The sequence below is a fragment of the Ursus arctos genome, unplaced genomic scaffold (assembly GCF_023065955.2).
Source record: "Ursus arctos isolate Adak ecotype North America unplaced genomic scaffold, UrsArc2.0 scaffold_2, whole genome shotgun sequence".
In the NCBI taxonomy this organism is placed as follows: domain Eukaryota; kingdom Metazoa; phylum Chordata; class Mammalia; order Carnivora; family Ursidae; genus Ursus; species Ursus arctos.
In genome coordinates, this window is record NW_026622874.1 from 14,635,397 (window position 1) to 14,656,523 (window position 21,127).

Here is a 21,127-nt window from a genome sequence, read left to right on the forward strand (position 1 = left end):
CTTCTATCAACATTCTTCTATAAGGAAGAATTTTCCTCGTTCTGAGTGATTGATTAGCATTATGGACTCATAGACTTTTATTCTAGTTGATGGATTATAGTTCTTAGTTACCATTTATTATTTTGGTGCTTTATAGTCTGATTTATCCTTCCTGTGCTTATTTTTGCAAATTAAGCAGACATATGCATGTTTTTTTATTTCCATTTCTGTCCTACACAAAAGGTAGCATTGTGTATATTCTCTGTTGCACTTTGCCTTCTACTTAATTTATTCCGAAATTCATTCCATATCAGTTCATAGAGATCTTCCTTGTTCTCTCTCCACAGCTGCATTCTTCTCCTTCTGTATACCACAGTTTGTTCAATCAGTTTCCTATATGTGAGCATTTAAATAGTGTTCAGTGTTTTCCCATTACAAATAATGCTGCAATTAATAGCCTGTGTATGGATATTTCACTGTTGTTGGAGGTTTATTTTCAGGACAAATTCCTGGAGGTGGGGCTGCAGGGCTAAAGGTTAACTGCATATGTAATTTTGTTAAATATTACCGAATTCCCTCTATGGGGATGGAACCATTCTGACCATAATATATGAGGGTGACGATCTCTTCATAGCCTCACTAACAGATTATATTGTCAACCTTTTGAATTTTGCCAGTCTAATAGATGAGAAGTGGAATCTTGGTGTGGTTTTAATTTACATTTCTCTTTACATAAAATGAAGTTGAATATCTTTCAGATGTTTAGGGGACCTTTTTAATATAATTTTTATTATTGTTTATTATTATCTTCTGCCCATTTTTCTATTCAGTTTTTTAAATATTTTTTCTCCTCAATGTTTTAAAGTTGAGACTCTCTATATTAACAGTGATAGCCTTCGATCTGTGATGCATGTTACTCATTTTCCCAGTTTGCATTTGCCTTTCTGCTTATGGTATTTTTGGTTATGCAAAAGGTTTTGGGTTTGTTTGTTTTTTTTTATATTGTCAAATGTATAAATCTTTTACTTTATTGCATCTGAGTTTTGTGGCCGAGTTTGAAGTCTTCCCCTTTCCTCAGGTTAAAAAGGATTTCACGCATATTTTTTCTAGTATATATATGGTCTCTCCGAGTTTATCTTGTGTAGGGTGTGAAATACTTACTATTATTATGTAAATATCTGTCTAGTCCCAATACCCTTTATTTAAAAGTCTCTTTTTGCCCCCAATGATTTGAGATAACAGCTTTATTATATACTGAATTTCTGTGTGTGCTGGCTTCTAGATCTTCCAGTGTAGGCCATACAGCACTACCACACTGTTTTCTCCAATGTTTTAATAATTGAGGCTTTGTAGTAAATTTTAATACATAGTAGGGTTATTAATACCCCTCCTATATAACTCTCTTTTTCAGTGTTTTCCTTTCTTGCATGTTTATTTTTCCAAATGAACTTAAAATCACGTTATCTAGCTCTAAGAAAAAACCTTGGTGTATTTATTGGGATTATATTAATTTGTAAGTTAAGAACAGTCGTTTTTATGATGTTGAGTTCTGTTAAAAAATGAGAAATGTCTTTCTTTTTCTTCAGTTCTATATTTTTATCTCTCAGGAATGTTTTATAGTTTTCTTCGTTTAAGTTTTGTACATTTCTTCTGAAGCTTAGTGTATTTTTTTTGTTGCTTTTGTAGTTTTTTCCCCCTTCATGACAGCTTCTAACCAATTGCCATTAATGTATATGAAAGCTACCTTACTGAACTTTTTTATTCTTCGAGTTATTTTTGCCATTGATTCTTTAGAGTTTTCTGAACATCCTATCATGTCATCTGCGTATCAGTAGTTTTATTTCTTCTCCAGTTGTTAATCCCTTTAATTTTTTTTTCTCTAGTTGCTTGGGTTAATATTTCTAGTAAAATGTTAAATAGTAATGGAAATATTGGACATAGTTTGTTTCTAGCATTAGTAGGAATGACTTTGGTGTTTTCCCATTAACTGATATGCTGTTTTTAGGATTGAAGTATGACTATTTTATCATATTAAGGAAGTATCCATGTAAAACAATTCCTGTTTTCTTGGATGCTTAGGAATGGTATTGAATTTTGTCAAGGATTTTCTCAGTATTTATGGAGGTACTCAAATGAATTTTCTCCTTAAACCCATTATTATTATGAATTACATAAATGAGGTCCTAAAATTAAAGCATCTTTGCATTCTACGTACACACATTTTGGTCATGGTGTACCGTTAATGTGATGTTGGAATCTATTCACTAATATTTTACATAGTGTTTTTATATTGCTATTCAGAAGTGATGGTAGTCTTTAATTTTCTTGTGCTGTCTTTATCAGGTTAGATATACATGTTATACTTCATGAACATGACTTAGAAGTTTTCCTGAATGTTCTGTGCTTTGAAACAATTTATACAACATTGAGACTATGTCCTTTCTGAAATGTTGGTAGAATTTCTCTGTGAAACTGTCTAGGCTTGGTGCTTTTTTGTGAAGTAGTTTATTGATAATTTTCTCCATTCTACAAAATTTCCCTAGGTTCAGTTTTGGTAGACTATATTTCCCTAGAAAATTACCAATTTTATCTACGTTTTCAAGTTTATTTGTATAGAGGTGTAAAGTAATTTCTTTTAACTTTTAAATTTCTGCATCAGTGGTTATTTGCCCCTTGATTTTTTTTTTTTTTTTTTTTTTGTGAGAGAGTGCATATAAGTGGGGGGGGGGGAGCAAAGGAGGGGTGCATGGGCCAGGCAGAGGAAGAAGGAGAGAAAGAATCTTAAGCAGGCTGTATGACCAGTGCGGAGCCCAACTCGGGTCTTGATCTCACCACCCTGAGATCATGACCTGAGTTAAAACCAGACGCTCAACCAACTGAGCCATCAAGGCGTCCCTTACCCCTTAATATTTTGCATTTTGTATATGTGTGCTTTCAGTGTTTCTTTCCTTGAAAAAGGTAGCTAGTGGTATGTCTATTTTGTTTATGTTTTTCCAAAGAATCAGTATTTAGATCTATTATTTAGTAGTATTTAGTATTAGTATTTAGATCTATTAATTAGATCTACAGTTTTTTGCTGTTTCATTACATTCTGGTTTTACCTTCATTACTTTCTTCTTCGTGTTCTCTTTTGACTTGCTGTGTTCTTTTTCTGCCTGTTTGATTTGAGAATTTGATTTGTTTTCATTCTTTTACATTAACTACTATGAGTGTTTAAAGCCATAGTTTTCCTTTGATCATTGTTTTAAATGTATTTATAGATTCTTATCTTTATTGCTAAATTGTTGTTTTACAGTAATTCTGTTTATATTTCGCTTTACCAAGAACTATTAATAGCAAAATTTTAAATTTTTAGGTGGAAGGAGTTTTTGTATTTTTTTAATTTTGTTTTTAATTTCTAGTTTTAGTGCATTGTAGTCAGTGTTTGTAATATTTCTACTTCATGAAATTTACTGACTTTTTTAGTCATGTAATATATGATCAATTTTTCTGACGATTCCATATGTGCATGGAAAGGAAGTATATTTTCTTGTCCCTATTCTCATAGTATAGTATTTGATGTATATGCATAAAGTCTATCTTATTAATTATATTACTTAGCTCTTTTATATTATTTTGTCCACAGAGCTGTGTGTTAAAGTCTCTTATTTTTGGTGTGTTTCTATTTCTCCTTGCATCATCTGTGGTTTGTAGGTGGTCACTATGTTGCTTAATGCATATATAATCACAATTCTGTATCTTAATTACAGATTGTGACTTTTAGCTTTATAAAGTATCCTCCTTTGTCAGATTTAATTCATTTGTTGTCTTAATTCTACTTTGATACCTGGCTTTCAATTCTTGTTTTCTTTTGTCTCCACCTGCCTGATTCATCTTTGCACATTTGCCCTTTACTTGTAGCCTTTTTGCATCATGATGTTTTAGGTATTTTTCTTGAATTTGCATAGAATTAAGTTTTACTTTGTGAGCCAGTTTGAAAATCTTTTTCTTTAAATAGGCAGTTAAAGCCCGTTTGTATCTGTTGCCATGACTGATAAGTTTGCACTCGACTCCATCATACTATATTTTTATAAAAGGTATTTAATATAGTTATATTTACTCTATTTCTTTTTCTATATGATAACTTCCTTGCTCTATATTATTATTTTATTTATTTTGGTATATAGGAACATTTGTGATTTTGTTCTAGTGATTACTTCTGTAAACTAGAAAAAGTAAGTAGAAGGAAGAAAAGAATAAAGGTTAGAGCAAAAATCCAATGGTTCTTTGAAAAAAAATTGATGAACCTCTAGTTACACTGATCAAGAAAGAAAGTAGGGAAGACACATATTACCAATATCAGAAATAAGAGGACATCACTACAATCCCTCAGATTAAAAAGCATAAGGGAAATAAATAAATAGCATAAGGGAGTATTAACAACTTTTTGCCAGTAAATTCAATAACTGATAGGAAGTGGACATATTCTTTGAAAAACACAGATTACAGAAACTGACTCCGGAAGAAACAGAAAACCAGAACAACCCTATATTTATGAAAGAAATTGAAATAGTAATTTAAAAACCTTCCCACAAATACAATGCCCATCCCAGATGGTAAATTCTGTCAAACATTTAAGGAAGACATAATACTACTTTTATATAAAGTCTTTCAGAAAAAGGAGGAGGAGGCTGCCAAATAAAGACAAATTCACCCTGATATCAAAACCATAAACACTAAAAGAAAACTACAGATAGATCTCTCTTATTAATTTAGATAGGAAAAATTTTAACAAAATATTAGTAAATTGATTCCATTTAAATATAAAAAATGGAATACACCATGACTAAATGGAGTTTATACCCCACTAAAGTTAAGAGTTAATTTCTCATTTAAAATAATCTAACTTCTTCATACACTTTTTTAAAAAACAGATTTGACTCTTAATTTCATCCCACTATTTTCAAATGTCAAAATCCACTCTCTAAAACTAAAGATTTGCCAGCACTAAGAATTTCCAAAATCATTTGCCAGAGTCATTGTACCCCATATTAAGGATTCCCCGCTTTTGGGATGATGGTAATATTTTATATCTTGATTGTGATCATGGTTACATGAGTACACTGATCAAAACTGATTGATATGTATATTTAAAATAAATAAATAAGGTTGATTTTTTAAAATTTCCTGCTTTAACAATAGCTTGTGTTTTAGATCTAAGGTAGTAGCAATAGCTGAAGAATATCCTTAACAGTAGAGAAAGTTTTAGAATCCCTTCCAGTTCTAATCCTGCCTCTCAAGTGAGCCTGATATATACCATGATGGAATCCCCTTGTTCATGGACTAAGAGGCACTGGTTTGTTCACTCGTTCTGTGCAGATACAAAAAAATGTCACCATTTGGGGCTTAACACATGTGACTCATTTAAATTATTCTCTAACTTAAATCTATATTTAATTTCCTTCTATTTCATTAGACATAGCTTAATTCATACAGTGTTATTTTTGTCCATAAACATGAATTTAAAAATTCTTTCAACATTAAGTTCACCACTCACTTCTGTTAGAACAACTCTAGATGACTTTGCTTATTCACTCTTGTTCTTTTGAGCTTTATTCATTCTTCAAATTGCATCTACATTCATCTGAAGAAACTAAAAGTAAGCTCATTACCATAATAGTGTGGGACTTAAAATTCAGATCTCCTGTAAACTTTTACTTAAAACAGATACTTTAAAAAACTATTTTCTTGGAGCGCCGGGGTGACTCAGTTGGTTAAGTAGTGGCCTTCAGCTCTGGTCATGATTTTAGGGTCCTTGATTAGGGGGAAGTCTGCTTCTCCCTCTGCCCCTCCCTGCTGCTCATCCGTGCACACTCTCTGTCTCTGTCTCTCTCAAATAAATAAATAAAATCTTAAAAAAAAAAAAGGAATTATTTTCTTAACCTGGTTGTTTGGTCAAGGATAGATTTCAGTGCAAGATTTGCTCTAATGGTGAGCATTAATATCTTTTTCTTCTTGGTGGAAAAAGGAGAAGTGACAATTTAACTGGACTTTGTTTATCAAAAGTATTATTTTTACTCTTTGCTTTTAGTGCCAAACAAATATTTGCTCACATGGATTTTCATCTTTTCTTGCCATCTAATGTTTCCAGTAAGTGACTAGTGAATATAATAGTGGTTTATTCATAAACTTTAAATTTGGTGATCATTGGTTTATAATCACTAAGTTGGGAAAAAGAATTTGTACTTTAACAAGATCCAAAAGAATGTTAAGGCACTTCACAGAGATATATGATACCACCTTTGTGTTTAAGTTAAGAGATCAGAGTGAAAAAAATAATAAGAGGAAAGTAAGATACGAAGTTGGCTACAGTCTTGCACGCTGTGAAGGCCAGCACACTTAATTTGAATTTTGCTCTTGGTTTATAGCCCCAATATGGGGTTGCCAGATAAAATACAGGGTGCCCAGTTAAATATAAATTTCAGATGAACAGCAAATAATTTTTTAGTGTAAGTATGTCCTTTGTTTGATTTACTAAATCTGACAAGCCTGCCACAGAGAGTATCATGCAATCATGCTAACTACTAAGTTATCTGGGTAAGCAACCTCAGCTAAATTTTGGAGGTAACCTATTTAATTTCCTGACCTCCAGAAGGTTTCTCACTCAGGTGATTTGAAAATTTGTGCCATAAAAATTGTAGAGCTCATTAGTATTTTCTACTGTTAAGTACAGCTGACCTTATGGCCCTCATGGTTTGGGGATTTGCATTTTTTTCTAATGTACTTGAGGAAAAAACATTCTTAATCAAATATTCAAATTGCTATGACTTATCTCGAATCCTGCTAAATATTCTGACTTTTCGATCATAAAAAAGCCCTCTCAAGAGAGTACATCATCTGCATTAGAGGTCACACAGTAGGAATTAGAGCTCTTCCTGCACTAATAGATAATGGACATCACATGTAGCCCAGTCTTCTGAACAAGAGAACAACCACATGGAGTGTAGCAGTCCTGCTTTCCTCTTCCGCATTGCACCCTGCCCCTTTTAACTCTACATACTGATGACAAGATTTACAAGATCTTGGGATTTGTGGCTTGACTAGGTAATACCCTTGTTGCCATTTCATCTCCATGGTTTGTCCTGAGTGGTTTGATTCTCAGAGGTTTTCGTGGGTCTAACACTCTCCTCAGTACATTCATTCTTGCCTGTAGAATTGCTGATACCCTCATTCTTTTTTTAAATTGGCCCCGTAGTGTTTCTGCCCAAAAGTTGCTCTTTCAGCAACTGCTCTTCCTCTGAAAGCTTGCTCTGATTTTTTGTATGCCTCATATTTCTGGAGTTATAATTTGGTGTGGTTAGTTTAGTTTATTTTGAATGTAAACTTATATTTTGATACTTTATTTTAGAAAAACAGCTTTCCTTTTTCTTAAATCGCTTGAATCACAAATTATTCTTTTTCCTAAATTTTAATTATGTCTTTGGTACTGTCCTTTGTTCCACCTCTTTTTTTAAATAAACTTCATTTTTTTTAAAGATTTTATATATTTTAGAAAGAGAGAAAATGCACAGAGGGGAGGGGCAGAGGGAGAGAGAGAGAGAGAGAGAGAAACTTAGGCAGACTCTGTGCTGAGCACGGAACCCAGCACAGGTCTCTCTCACAACCCTGAGATCATGACCTGAGCCAAAACCAAGAGTCAAAAGCTCAACCAACTGTACCACGCAGGTACCCCCAAACTTTATTTTTTAGAGCAGTTTTAAGTTCAGAGCAAAATGGAGCAGAAAGTTTGGAGTTCCCACGTACCCCATTTACACAGACACTGTTATCCCTGTTATCAATGTCCTACACCAGAGAGGTACGTTTGTTACTATTGAAGAACCTGCATTGACATGTTATCATCACCCAAAGTCCATAATTTAAGGTAGAGTTCACTGTTGGTGTTATACATTTTATGGGTTTTGACAAATGTGTACATCATTGTAGTAATATAAAGGATAGTTTCATTGTCCTTAAAGTCCTCCATGCTCTGCCTATCTTTGTTCCCTTTTAAAAATTTTTCTTCTCTAGTACTATTTTGAACTTCAGCTCCATTATGAAATAGAGCTTTCCCCATAACCCTGAAGAACAGTATTGAAACAGTACATTAAATGTGGTCACAGGGTTTTTTCTTTATTCTTACCTAACTTTGAATAGGTGATGGAAAGTGAAGAGTTCATGTTGCTTCCAGCCAATCAGCTCATTGATATAATATCTAGTGATGAACTAAACGTTCGCAGTGAAGAACAGGTGTTCAACGCAGTGATGGCCTGGGTCAAATACAGTATTCAAGAAAGACGTCCTCAGTTACCCCAGGTATGGTGGAAATGTTTCTCCAAGTAACTATCTTTTTTGTACTGGATGAAGTAGTATATATTTGACTTGCAAAAAAGAAACAGTTGTCACTGTCCCTTATATTAGACTGTAAGAGAGATTATCTGTCTCCCAATAAATCAAGGAGATAGTGTTTAGAAGCATTGTTAAGTGTTTATCATTATGAACTTTTACTCCTTGTCTTCCTCTCTATTTTGCATCAACTCTAGGTTAGGGTTATAGCACAAGTCAGAATCTAAATGGTACTAAATGAACAAAAGAAAGTAAGGATGGCAGTTATCTTGCTTCCCTTTGCAATGTGGCTTGGAAATCCTGTCACATTTTGAGCCATAAGTGGTCACTAAATGAAATGTTTAATGTTCTTGTTATTATGACTATAATTTTCAGCAATTTAATAGGATATTCTTCTAGATTGTTACAGTCCAGTTATATAAGCTACTTATAGAAGCGCTTATAACATATTGCTGAAAGCTCAAAGTAGAATTCTAAAGTGTATTAGTATGTTTTCAATTTTCTGATTATTGAGATTACTGAAATGGTGGAATAAATTTGGTTTTAGTATTTATGCCTTCCTTTCCTATTTATTATTTATTAATTAAATCAAATTAATTCAGTGAGATCCCAAAGCAATTGGAAACTCAATATGGGAGCATAGGTTATGTATTCTCTTAAATATCTTGCAAGTGGGAGCTCGTGCCTTTAACAATATTTATTACCTCTTAGGTGCTGCAACATGTTCGTCTGCCTTTGCTTAGTCCCAAGTTCCTGGTGGGCACCGTAGGCTCTGATCCCCTCATCAAAAGTGATGAAGAATGCAGGTATGAGTGGCCCGGGGTGGGAAACATTCCTATTTTCTCCTAATTTCCTTATTTGTCTTGTTTCCTAAATATTTGTATTTCTAGTGCTGACACCAGGGCAATATTGAACAGGTTTTTCTTCTGGGTTAGGGTCAAGAGGAGGAGATGGAAGAAGAGGACTGAGCTTCCAGTATTACATTCCATTAGTTTTTATGTGTGGTGCTAATTGGTGTAGAAGTGGCAATAAAGAGGTAGATTTCTTGGGGCACCTGGGTGGCTCAGTTGGTTAAGCATCTGCTTTCAGTTCGGGTCATGATCCCAGGGTCCTAGGATCAAGCCCCACGTCGGGCTCCCTGCTCAGTGGGGAGCCTGCTTCTCCCTCTTTCCCCTGTTCATGCTCTATCCCTTACTATCTCTCTCTTGAATAAATAATATATTTAAAAAAGAAAGAGGTAGATTTCTAAGATTTTAATGCAAGCTTGAATTTGAAGAGGCAGTTCTCTGCTAATATATGTTTTTCTTGAGCTAAATAATGTTGTTGACTCTGTCAAAAAGGTGTCAGGAGCACTTTTTCATTCTATCACATATGCCTGCCTAGGGAATAGGACCAGCCTTGCTTTCTGAGGACGTGAACAGAGTCAAAGGACTACTCCTTAAGCAGCTGTGGAAAGGTTTCCACTAGAATTTGGTGGAGCAGTTTCATAATGTTTTTTGATTGAAACTCTAAACACTTTTGTAATACAAATGAGATACCTATTTTATTGGGCTATCTCTATAATATAGACACAATTTAAAAATTACTTTTCCCAGTTTGATAGATTTTTAAGACTTAGATTCCACAAACCATATGGTGTTTTTAACCATTCCCCCTCCCCAAATATTCTATATATAAAAATGAAAGAGCAAGTCAATACTCAGAACTCCTTAAACTATACTGACCTTTGGGTCTCCCTTAGTGACTAAAGCAACTTGTTCTAGTATTAAAGAATCCCTATAACAGAGGTAGAACATGTAGATTCATTTCCATTTCTTCTATAATCTGAAGCCTGTCCCTTTAACAAGAGATGTCAGGGGACGTTTTAGATATTTGTCTCTTAAATTTAAAAAACAGACAAATGGCAATTAATTCCCTCAAATATTCACAATAGCAGAAGGAAAGCCATGTGAATTATGGATTCTGAAATCTGAAGAAACAATGCAAAGGTGCTCCTTCCCCATAAAACATAAATCAGATTGTATTATTCTGATACACAAAGTAAAGGTACTTCCAAAATCACTTTTAAAAGAAGCCCCTTCCTGATATCCTGACCTGATATCACCATTTACTAGCTATGGGACCTTAGGCAAGTACTTTAACCTCTTTCTGCTATAGTTTCTTCATCTGTAAAGTAGGGATAATAATAGTTCCTATTGCATAGGGCTGTGGTGGGGATTGGCAAGTTAATATATTAAGCCCTTAAAACAGGGACGGACACATAGCTGTAAGTGTTCTTGTTGTTACTATTAATTTTGGGTTGGCTTGCTAGGTATTAGCTCTGTAGTCCTCTTTCTAGGAACCCCTGAACACTTAATTAAAAACTGGCTATTAGGAGATCACAGTCTCTGTTTTTAAGGCTGAGGAAGCTTGAAAAAGCTCTTGGTCATCAGCTTAGGATTTGGGGGGTTGGAGGGTTGTTGGTTTTGGGGGGGCTTAGGATAAATAAACTCAGAAGGGTCTTATCAAAGCCATATATTGGAAGTGCATTATTGGGTCATGCTTGGAACTGGTCCTGCAGGAATAAATTACTCTTTGTAACATAAAAAGCTAGAGAAATGAAAATGTATTTTAGGAAACACTTCCAAAGTTGAGAAAGAACAGAGTTACAGATTGAATTTGCACTGATCAGGCACTGAATAACTCAGAGGACTCAAGTGAGAGAAGTACATACATGAATAGTTTGTATGAGGGAATTGTATTCAACAAGTATAATGACTAGAATCTTCTCAGAAAGTACCTTAACAGACAGGAAAAAAAAAAATTTGTTTATCCTCAGTAGACTTGTTGAGAGTAAACCATTTCATAACAGCACCAGATAGCAACTTAATATTAAATGACAGTATAGTGTTTCTTTTTAGCAATCCAATTTTTGCAATAGTTTTATTGTTTAATTAATCTAACAAATATCTAGTGCCAGGGTTGATGTACTGCTTTGCCAGTATCCTGCAGAATCTAGTAAAATTCATTAGAAAGCAGTAACTATGCAGACTGGTAATTGAGTTGTTTTAGTTCTCCATAAGTTATTGTTGGCCCCAAGCATATTAAGTATTAGGCTAAATTTTATATTAAGATAGGAAGTCATGATAGAAATACCAATCAATTTACAACTCATAGTGTGACTGGCATCATTTCTGTCGTGTTTATAACTTTTTAAATATTGGCTGGCATTCATGATTTGGTTTGATTTATGCTTGTTCCCCTTTGCCAACTTACATATTCCAAAACCATATTGGGATTTGACTAACAATGTTATTTAGAAACATTTGGAATAAAGGCAAAATTTTCTTCACAGAGACTTGGTAGATGAAGCTAAAAACTATCTCCTTTTGCCTCAAGAACGACCACTAATGCAGGGACCGAGGACAAGACCACGGAAACCTATTCGATGTGGTGAAGTACTCTTTGCAGGTTTGGGTCTTAATATACTATGACTAAACTGAATATTTTCCCACATGTTGAACTGTCATTTGAGCTGTCCTTTGGACAACTGTGATATCCACTGTCATAAGAAACACAAAATAAGTTACCATGTAGCTTGATTGTTAACTCATGGTCCAACACTGGTATTCTCCGAGAGTGCTCTATTTTTATATAAGTCTAAAACTGTCATGCAATGGATGTTTTGTTAAAATGAGTCTTATGCATTAATTTATATACCAGCATGCAAGACACCTTATAATTACCTAGAACTTTCAAAAAACATTACATTAAACAGTTACATGCTTTCCTAGCTCTACTGAGCTAGACTGAGCCCAAGACAACCTGCTATATCATTTTGCTCCTACCCTCTACTCCTAAATCTCTGAGAATTTTCAGCATCAGATGTTTCCCTTCCATCCATGTAAATTTAGCTGCCTTGCTTGCCTGAACAACTTTCTCACTGTTTAGTCAAACTACTTCTTACTAGTTCTTAGTCCATTTGGGCTACTCTAACAGAAAACCAGAGACTGGGTGGTTATAAACATAAATTCATTTCTCACAGTTCTGAAGGCTGGGAAGTCCAAGATAAGTCACCAGCAGATTCTGTGTCTCGTGAGGGCCCACCTACTTCTTCAAGGGGGTTTGTCTTCTCGTTTTTTTGCTGTGTCCTTACTCGGTGGTAGGGGCAAGGTCTCCTTTATAAGAGCACTAATTCCATTCATGAAAGCTCTGCCCTCATGACCTAAGCACCTTGAAAAGGCCCCACCTCCTAACACCATCACACTGGGGACTAAATTTCAACATACAAATTTGGTGGGGCATACAAACATTCAGTCTGTAGCAAGTTCTTTGAATTTTTTTTTTTTTTTCTAATTCTGATTCACGGAGCTAACCAGGACTTATTGTAGTATTTGTATTTAAGCTACCAACTTTCACTAATTCCATGGCTTCTTAGATGTAGGCATGCTTGGATTCTTTTGTCCCATTTTAATACATGAATTGTTCTGCTCTTTTCATCAGGGAATTTCGTGCAGTCTCTGGGGCATAGTATATTTCTCCATCAGCCTAAGCACTGCTATCCTTTTTCTTTCTGATTTAATTTTCTCTTGGCATGTGGAAATATATTTTCCCCTATATTTTTAGAAGAAGGGGCACCTTGGTGGCTCAGCTGGTTGAGCGTCCCACCCTTGATTTCAGCTCAGGTAATGCTCTCAGGGTCTTGAGATTGAGCCCGGTGTCAGACCCACACTCAACACGTAGTCTGCTTGAGATTCTCTCTCCCCCTCTTTTCCTCTCTGTCTGCCCCTCCCCCTGCTCACTCACTCTCTCTTTCAAAAAAATAAGTAATCTTTTTTAAAAAGAAGAAAAATTTGATAATTTCTGTTTTGAGTTACCTCTTTTTAAATTTTTTCATCTAAATTTCTTCATGTACATATTGTAGTATTTATTTATTTGAGAGGGAAAGAGAGAGCGCATGCGGGAGCATGGGAAGGGACAGAAGGAGAGGGATAGAGAATCCCAAGCAGACTCCCCACTGAGCCCGGAGCCTGACCTGGGGCTTATTCCCATGACCCATGAGATCATGAACTCAGCTGAAATCACAAGGTGGGCACCTAAACCAACTGAGGCACCCAGGTGCCACCCCCCCCTTTTTTTTTTTTTAGAGTATTTTTTTTTTTTTTAAAGATTTTATTTATTTATTTGACAGAGATAGAGACAGCCAGCGAGAGAGGGAACACAAGCAGGGGGAGTGGGAGAGGAAGAAGCAGGCTCATAGCAGAGGAGCCTGATATGGGGCTCGATCCCATAACGCCGGGATCACGCCCTGAGCCGAAGGCAGACGCTTAACCGCTGTGCCACCCAGGCGCCCCACCCCCCCTTTTTTTTTTAAGATTCATTTATTTATTTATATATTTGAGAGAGAGAAAGTAGTATTTCTTTAAGAAGAAAATTGATGCCAAGTTTTCTTTTTCTCCTTAATCTGCATCAGGCTTTTTCTTTTCTCTTTTGAAGGAATTTCTTCATTCTTGTCTTAAATTTCAAACTTAATTAATTCACTATGCACTGAATTCTCCCATACTCCCAGTGTCCAGATGTCTCTGTTGTTATTAATAGATTTATCATTTGTATTATCACTCTTACTTATTCCTGTGACTTGCATTCCTATGTATGCATGCACAGGTACATGTTCCCCTGTTTATGTGGGTTTACACAGATGCTCGTATGCTCACACCTACATCTGCATCCTTGCCACACATATCAGTCTTAGAGTTTCTCTTTCCTGATTTTGATAAATTATTTTATTTTTTTAAAAATTTTTAAGTAGGCTCCATGCCCAGCATAGGATTTGAACTCATAAGCCTGAGATCAAGAGTTGCATACTCTACCCAACTGAGCCAGTCAGGCCCCCCCCCCTTTTCAATTTTGAAAGTCAATTGTCTGTTTTTAAAATTAGAAGCCTTCAAGATCTAATTATTTGGTACCTGTGGGTTTGTGATGTATTGGTTTTAGGAATGTAGCAGTAGGGCCATCTTTGTGGAGTTATAACCATTATTATGAAGATATATTAACTGTTTTATTTGGCTGACTATTAGTTTTAATGCCTGGCGTAGGGATGACAGTACGGTATTGGGTGCCTAGCTTGCTCAGTCAGTAAAGCATGTGACTCTTGATCTTGGGGTCATGAGTTCAAGCCCCACACTGGGTATAGAGAAAAAAAAAGAACATCTTTTGAGGCACCTGGCTGGCTCAGTTGGTGGAGTATGTGACTCGTGGTCTCAGGGTTGTGGTTTTAAGCCCCATGTTGAGTGTAGAGATTACTTCAAAATAAAATCTTAAAAAAAAAAAAAAAAAGATCATGGTATTAATGAAACCATACTTTGTCTTCTTTAGAAGCCAGCTAAATTGGATCAATTTTATGATCTCAAATTCCTGCTAGTAATCACATAATTTCACATTGCTGATCGAGTATCTGATTCCTTGACAATATTGTTAACTACTTGAAGGCAAGGACCATTTCTAATTTATCTTTGTAGTTTCCAGATTGTGTAGCAACCTTATCAGAATAGGCACTCAATAAAGATTAATTACTTGCTGTTGATCCTGAGGAATACTAGTGAGAAATGAGCATCAACCCACCATGATTGATGGAAAAAAGAAAGTTGGAAAGCACATCCCGGTAGCATTAATGGATTACTACTGTCACTTTGCATATGAAAGATAACCTATTTTTAAATAACACCTTTGGGGCACCTGATTGGCTTAGTTGGTTAAGCATCTGAGTTCAGCTCAGGTCATGATCTCAGGGTCCTGGGGTTGGGCGCCACATCAGGCTCCACACTCAGCAGGAAGCCTGCTGCCCCTCCCCCCACTAGTGCCCTCTCTCTCTCTCTCTCTCTCAAATGAATGGATAAAATCTTTTAAAATAAATAACACCTTTATCTTTCTGGTAATATATATGCAGTATAGAAATTTTGATTAACAGGGCACCTGGGTGGCTCAGGCAGTTGGGCACCTGACTCTTGATTTCAGCTTAGGTCGTGATCTCACCGTCATGAGATTGAACCTGGTGTGGGGCTTCACTGGGGGGGCAGAGCCTGCTTGGGATTCTCTCTCCCGCTCTCTTTTCTCCTTTCCCTCTGCCCCTCCCCCCACACATGCCCTTGCACATGCACACTCATGCTCTCTCTCTCTCTCCCTCAAATAAAGAAGTTTGATTAACAGAAAAATATAAAGAAGAAAAGTTAAATTATCTGCCATCTTTTTTTTATACTATGAAGTTTTCCATTTTCATTGTGGAGAAAAGCCATTAGGTCTTTTCCTTTACAACTGGCATTGGTTTTCCCAGCTTTCTCTTTTTATGTTTTCCAGATCTGAATATCATTCTTGAGTGATACTGTTCACTGTGACATCATTTTAGATCTTGACCTGTCTCTACTTTAGTAAAGCTTAATCTTCAATTTTTTTTTTTTTTGGTTTCTATTGCAATTTTGTTTTCATTATCTTTAGAATGCCAAATTACCAATTCTCACTTAACTTTGGAAAATTGAGCCTTTCTTTCTTCATCACTCTGTGGAAATAAACTCTGGAAACCTAAGATAAAATCTATAATCTTAGTAATTTTTTCCTCAGGAGTGTTTTACTTCTGTTGATATCTTGTGGCCTGTCCTCTTGTTTTCCATTAGACTTCTTGATGTTTATCATTTTGTGTTTCTGTTTTGTTTAGGTTTTTTAAAATTTTCACAGTTCTATGATCCTTATTCCAGATACTTTCTAAAAGTTGCCTTCTTTAAGGTAATACTTTTTGACCAAATCTGTCTTTGAACTAATTCTTTCTAGAATCAACCTCTCATCCATATAAAACAACATGTTTCTTTGTTTGTTTTTCAGCAATATTTTTCCTTAGGTACGTTGCTTAACTCAGATTGAGAGTTCTCATGGCAAGGACATGCATACACTTTATTTTGCTAAGTAGAACTTACTTAGTGTATAATAACTTAACTAGTTCTATCCCAGCTATATCATCACTTGTTGCGTTAGAAATCATAATGCAGGTAAAGTTGCCATGAGACAGTGGAATTGATGCTTTCCCTTTCTTGTTTCCCCAGGACACAGGAAATATTTAAATTTTCTTTCCTAAAGGCCTATTTTTTTGTTAGTATCAAAGAACACAATTTATGAGGTGATAATAATTTGATTTGGAGCCATATAATCCAAAAAAAGTTGGTTTTAATGGCTCCTGTTGTAAAATTGCACCCAAGGTTTGGTGGTTGGGCTATTTGATTTGTCTTAAATGCTTATAATCCTCACATTTGCAGCCAGATTTTATTTTGGATTTTAAGATGTTTTTCTCTGATATTGAAACTTCTGGCATATATCCTAGAACAGAATTATACACAAACTTACTATGATTTAGTATTTTTTAATTTTAATTAGTTAACATGAACTGCAATATTGGTTTCTAGAGTAGAATTCAGTGATTGCATCACTTACATACAACACCCAGTGCTCATCACAAGTGCCCTCCTTAATACCCTTCATCCATTAGCCCATCCCCACCCTACTGTGATTTTGTATTATTTGAATATTCTGATTTAAATGAAACCATAAAAAATAAAATGTATACAGCACATTGAGATTTGAAATAAAGAAGCGAGTTTTCACATCCATCTAGAATAAGATTAGAAACATTATTCCCATTTTAGTCTGGCTTAGGAAGTTACTGAGATCCCCTAGAAACCATTATTTTTCAAATGCTTTGAGATTAAAGTATCCTTACTTAACTTTTTAAGCTCCAGAATGTAGCTCTTATTTTGGATTGGAATAGAGATGATTTGGAAGAATAACAAATTAAATGTATCTGCTATAAACACACTTTTTTTTCAGATAGTACTCTAAGAAGCTCCGTGGAACTCAGTTTGAACCTGTCATTCTGGTTATGAAAAATGTAGTTTTTTCAAAAAGTTTTCTGACCTTAAATGTCATGTTGGACAGTGTAGAATTCAGTACAGAATGAAGATTATACAGTATTTTGTAGTATATATCATAAGAATTTTTGTATTATTTTTAGTCACAAGAAGACCTATTAAGAGAACATGAATAGATGAGTCAAAATCACTTCCCTACTAGAATAAAAACAAACCTAGGCTTCTGATTTATAGTTTTTTTTAAGTATAATTAACATATAATATCTTATTAGTTTCAGGTATACATCATAGCAGTTTGATATTTTTATACATTACAAAATGATCCTTGTTACCATGTGTCACCACACAGTTATTACAATATTATTGACTGTCTTTCCTATGCTACACATTTATATCCCCATGACTAATTTATTTTATATTGGAAGTTTATACCTCTTAATCCCCTTTACCTATTTTGGCCACCCCAGAAGCCTTCCCCACTCTGGTAACCAACAGTTTGTTTCCTATATCTGTGACTTTGTTTCTGTTTTGTTTTGTTTTTTAGATTCCACATAAGTGAAATTGCATCCTATTTGTCTTTCTGTGTCTGACTTATTTCACTTAGTTGGATCCCTCTAGATCCAACTATGTTGTTGCAAATGGCAAGATTTCCTTCTTTTTTATGGCTGAGTAATATTCAGTTGTGTATATGTGGTACATATCCATTCATTTATCAGTAGACACTTAGGTTACTTTCATATCTTGGCCATTGTAAATAATGCTACATTGAACACAGGGGTTTATATATCTCTTTGAATTGGTGTTTTCATTTGCTTTGGATAAATATCCAGAAGTGGGATTGCTAGATTGTATGGTAGTTCTATTTTTAATTTTTTAAGGAACCTCCATACTGTTTTCCAGAGTGTCTGCAACAGTTTGCATTTCCACTAGTAGATTCTGTTTTCTCCACATCACCAACGCTTGGTATTTTTTGTGGGGTTTTAATTCTTTAGGTTTTCAATAACAAATTACATTTATGTGGTGTTAAATTCTTTAGAAAGCAGTTTCATGTATATATTATTTCACTTTTAATTTTTTATTCCTAATTTTACAAATAAGGTAGTTTACAAGATATTCCCAAGATCATATTGCTTAGTAGAGGTAACAGTCAAACCTGTTTTCTACCTAAATTCAGTGCTCTATCCATTAAATGCCACATTACTTCTCAATCTGATTTAAATTAGTGTCCTTGCCCTCCACTGTAAAATGGACCTACTACTAACTTATTTAGAAAATTAAAGAATATAACAACCCCAGTGGAATAAGTTAAGTCATAACTTATGTTTTGACCTGCTTCTAGAGATATTTGGTAAGTCCAAGCATTAGGTCACAATTTAAAGTTTTGCAGTGAGTGATACATTCTGTGCATTAGGATAGGTATTCTCCTGACCATTTCTATTACTTCCCCAGTCGGTGGCTGGTGCAGTGGAGATGCCATTTCTAGTGTTGAACGATATGATCCCCAGACCAATGAATGGCGAATGGTAGCTTCAATGAGCAAAAGGCGATGTGGAGTTGGGGTCAGTGTTCTTGATGACTTGCTATATGCAGTAGGAGGCCATGATGGATCCTCTTACCTCAATAGTGTTGAAAGGTAGGTAAGGTCAATTTGAATTTTTTTTCCATTTGAGATGTTAACTAGGAAACAAATATGATTTGCTGCTTTAGTGTTGCATCTGTGGCACTAGTCGGCAGCCTTGACCCCTTAGTGTGACATATAAGTCCTTCGTAATGTAACCTCCACCTGACCTGTTTTTGCAATCTGTCTCTCCCAGTCACACTACTGTTCCCTAATGTTATGCCAGATCCACCAAATTGCCTGTAGTTCCTTGGACACACTTAACTCTTTTATTCCTCTTTGCCTACCCATATGCATGCTGTTCTCCCCTGGAATATCTCTTTAAGACTTAAATGTTATTTCCTATATAAAGCCTTCTCTGACACCACACAATTAGTTCCTCTGCCTTTTCGTAAGTATTTTGAACATACTTGTACATATCTGATTGGCTATCATTGTTAAAATGTCTTTTCCCATATCTATCACAATGTCTGGCACATTGGAATCCTATGATAATTGTTCTGGTTTCTTGCTTTCATATACCCTTTTTCATTCAACCGTGTTGATTTACAGAGATTCTGGGTACTTCTTAAACATGTCTGTGACATCCTGCAGCATAGAAAGATCTAGAGGTATAGATTGTATAGCTGAAAAATAAAACAGGAGGATCAGCTCCATAGAAGTTTAAAAAAAAAAAAAAGCACACTTAAAAATAAATTGAGTTAGAGGAGCCTCTGGGTGGCTCAGTTGGTAGAGCATGCAACTCTTGATCTCAGGGTTGTGAGTTCAAGCCCCACATTGGGCATAGAGCCTACTTTAAAAAAATTGAAAATATAAAAAAATAATAATAAATTGAGAAAAAGAAATAAGAATGGGAAATGATTAAATATTTACAACTTAATAACAAGCCCAAATATATCAAAATGTGTGGAATGCAACTAAGGTAGTATTCAGAGGCAAATTTATAGTGCATTTTAACTGAATATGCATTCATTTGAAAACAAGAAAGAGGAGAAAATAAATCATGCTTTTAAATCATGAAGTTATAAAAAAAGCAACAAAACCCAAGAAAATAGAAAGAAATTAAATAGAAAAGAAAAAGGAAAAGCTGATGAAATTGAAAACAAATAAAATTGATATAACTACACAAAGAGCAATTTGATATTTTTTTTATAGTATTTTTTTAAAATTGAAAATGACTCTACTCTGTGCCCCATGATTCTACTTGTCATCCTCTATTTGCACAAGGAGAAATATACAAGGGTAATCACTGTTTTTAATAGCCAAATGTCAGGCACATGTAAAGATACATCAATAGGAATATGTAATGGCACACACAATAATGAAATCCTGGAAAAATCTAGAGCATTATCTATTAGCATGGATAAATTTCAGAAGTATGTTGAGTGAAAAAGCTATGCTTACCATGTGGTATTTATGTAAAGAAGACATACTTGGTTATAAATATACCTATTTAAAAGTATTTTACTGAAAAGTCTTGAAGAACATACACCAAGTCACAATGGGAAGAGACCAGAAATTGGTGGAACTCAAAGGAAAATTTAGATTTCTCTATAGCATTCTGAAAAAAAGTTTTAAAGAAAATATATTCATATGTAACTTGTATAAGTAAAAATTAAGTTTAAAAAATAAAACCTAAGTTAGCTTTTCATATGCTTTAGTTATTAATCAGCCCATAGTTAGAGGAAAGAATATAGAGTATATAAATATAGCCAGAATTTCTTTGTATAATACAAACTCTGCTCTTATTGTGTTCTCTGTAGGTATGACCCTAAAACAAACCAATGGAGCAGTGATGTGGCTCCTACAAGCACCTGCAGGACAAGTGTTGGTGTGGCAGTGCTCGGAGGCTTTCTCTATGCTGTGGGTGGCCAGGATGGCGTGTCCTGCCTCAACATTGTTGAGAGGTGATTTTTTTTAAGTCATTTTCAATTTTTTAAAAGAATATAAAGGGTGTTTACTATGCAAACATAGTGATCTAAAGGGGCATCTGTACGCCGATGTTTATAGCAGCAATGTCCACAATAGCCAAAATATGGAAAGAGCTCAGATGTCCCATCAGCAGATGAATGGATAAAGAAAATGTGGTATATATGTATAATGGACTATTACTCAGCCATCAAAAAAAAAAACAACAACAACGAAATCTTACCATTTGCAACAATGTGAATGGAACTAGAGGGTATAATGCTAAGCGAAATAAGTCAATCAGAGAAAGACAATTATCATATGATTTTGATATGATTTCACTCATATGTGGAATTAAAGAAACAAAACAGAG

The 21,127-nt window shown here is 34.9% G+C and overlaps 1 protein-coding gene across 1 annotated transcript in view; it reads left to right on the forward strand.

The window, feature by feature from the left end:
• KLHL20 (kelch like family member 20) overlaps positions 1-21,127 on the forward strand; it is a 59,796-nt gene that overhangs the window by 22,994 nt on the left and 15,675 nt on the right. Inside the window, exons 4-8 of the mRNA XM_057315471.1 lie at positions 8,152-8,310; positions 9,052-9,146; positions 11,675-11,790; positions 18,678-18,861; positions 20,610-20,753. Of these exons, the coding sequence (XP_057171454.1) occupies positions 8,152-8,310; positions 9,052-9,146; positions 11,675-11,790; positions 18,678-18,861; positions 20,610-20,753 (698 nt within the window). The remainder of the gene's footprint in view (positions 1-8,151; positions 8,311-9,051; positions 9,147-11,674; positions 11,791-18,677; positions 18,862-20,609; positions 20,754-21,127) is intronic.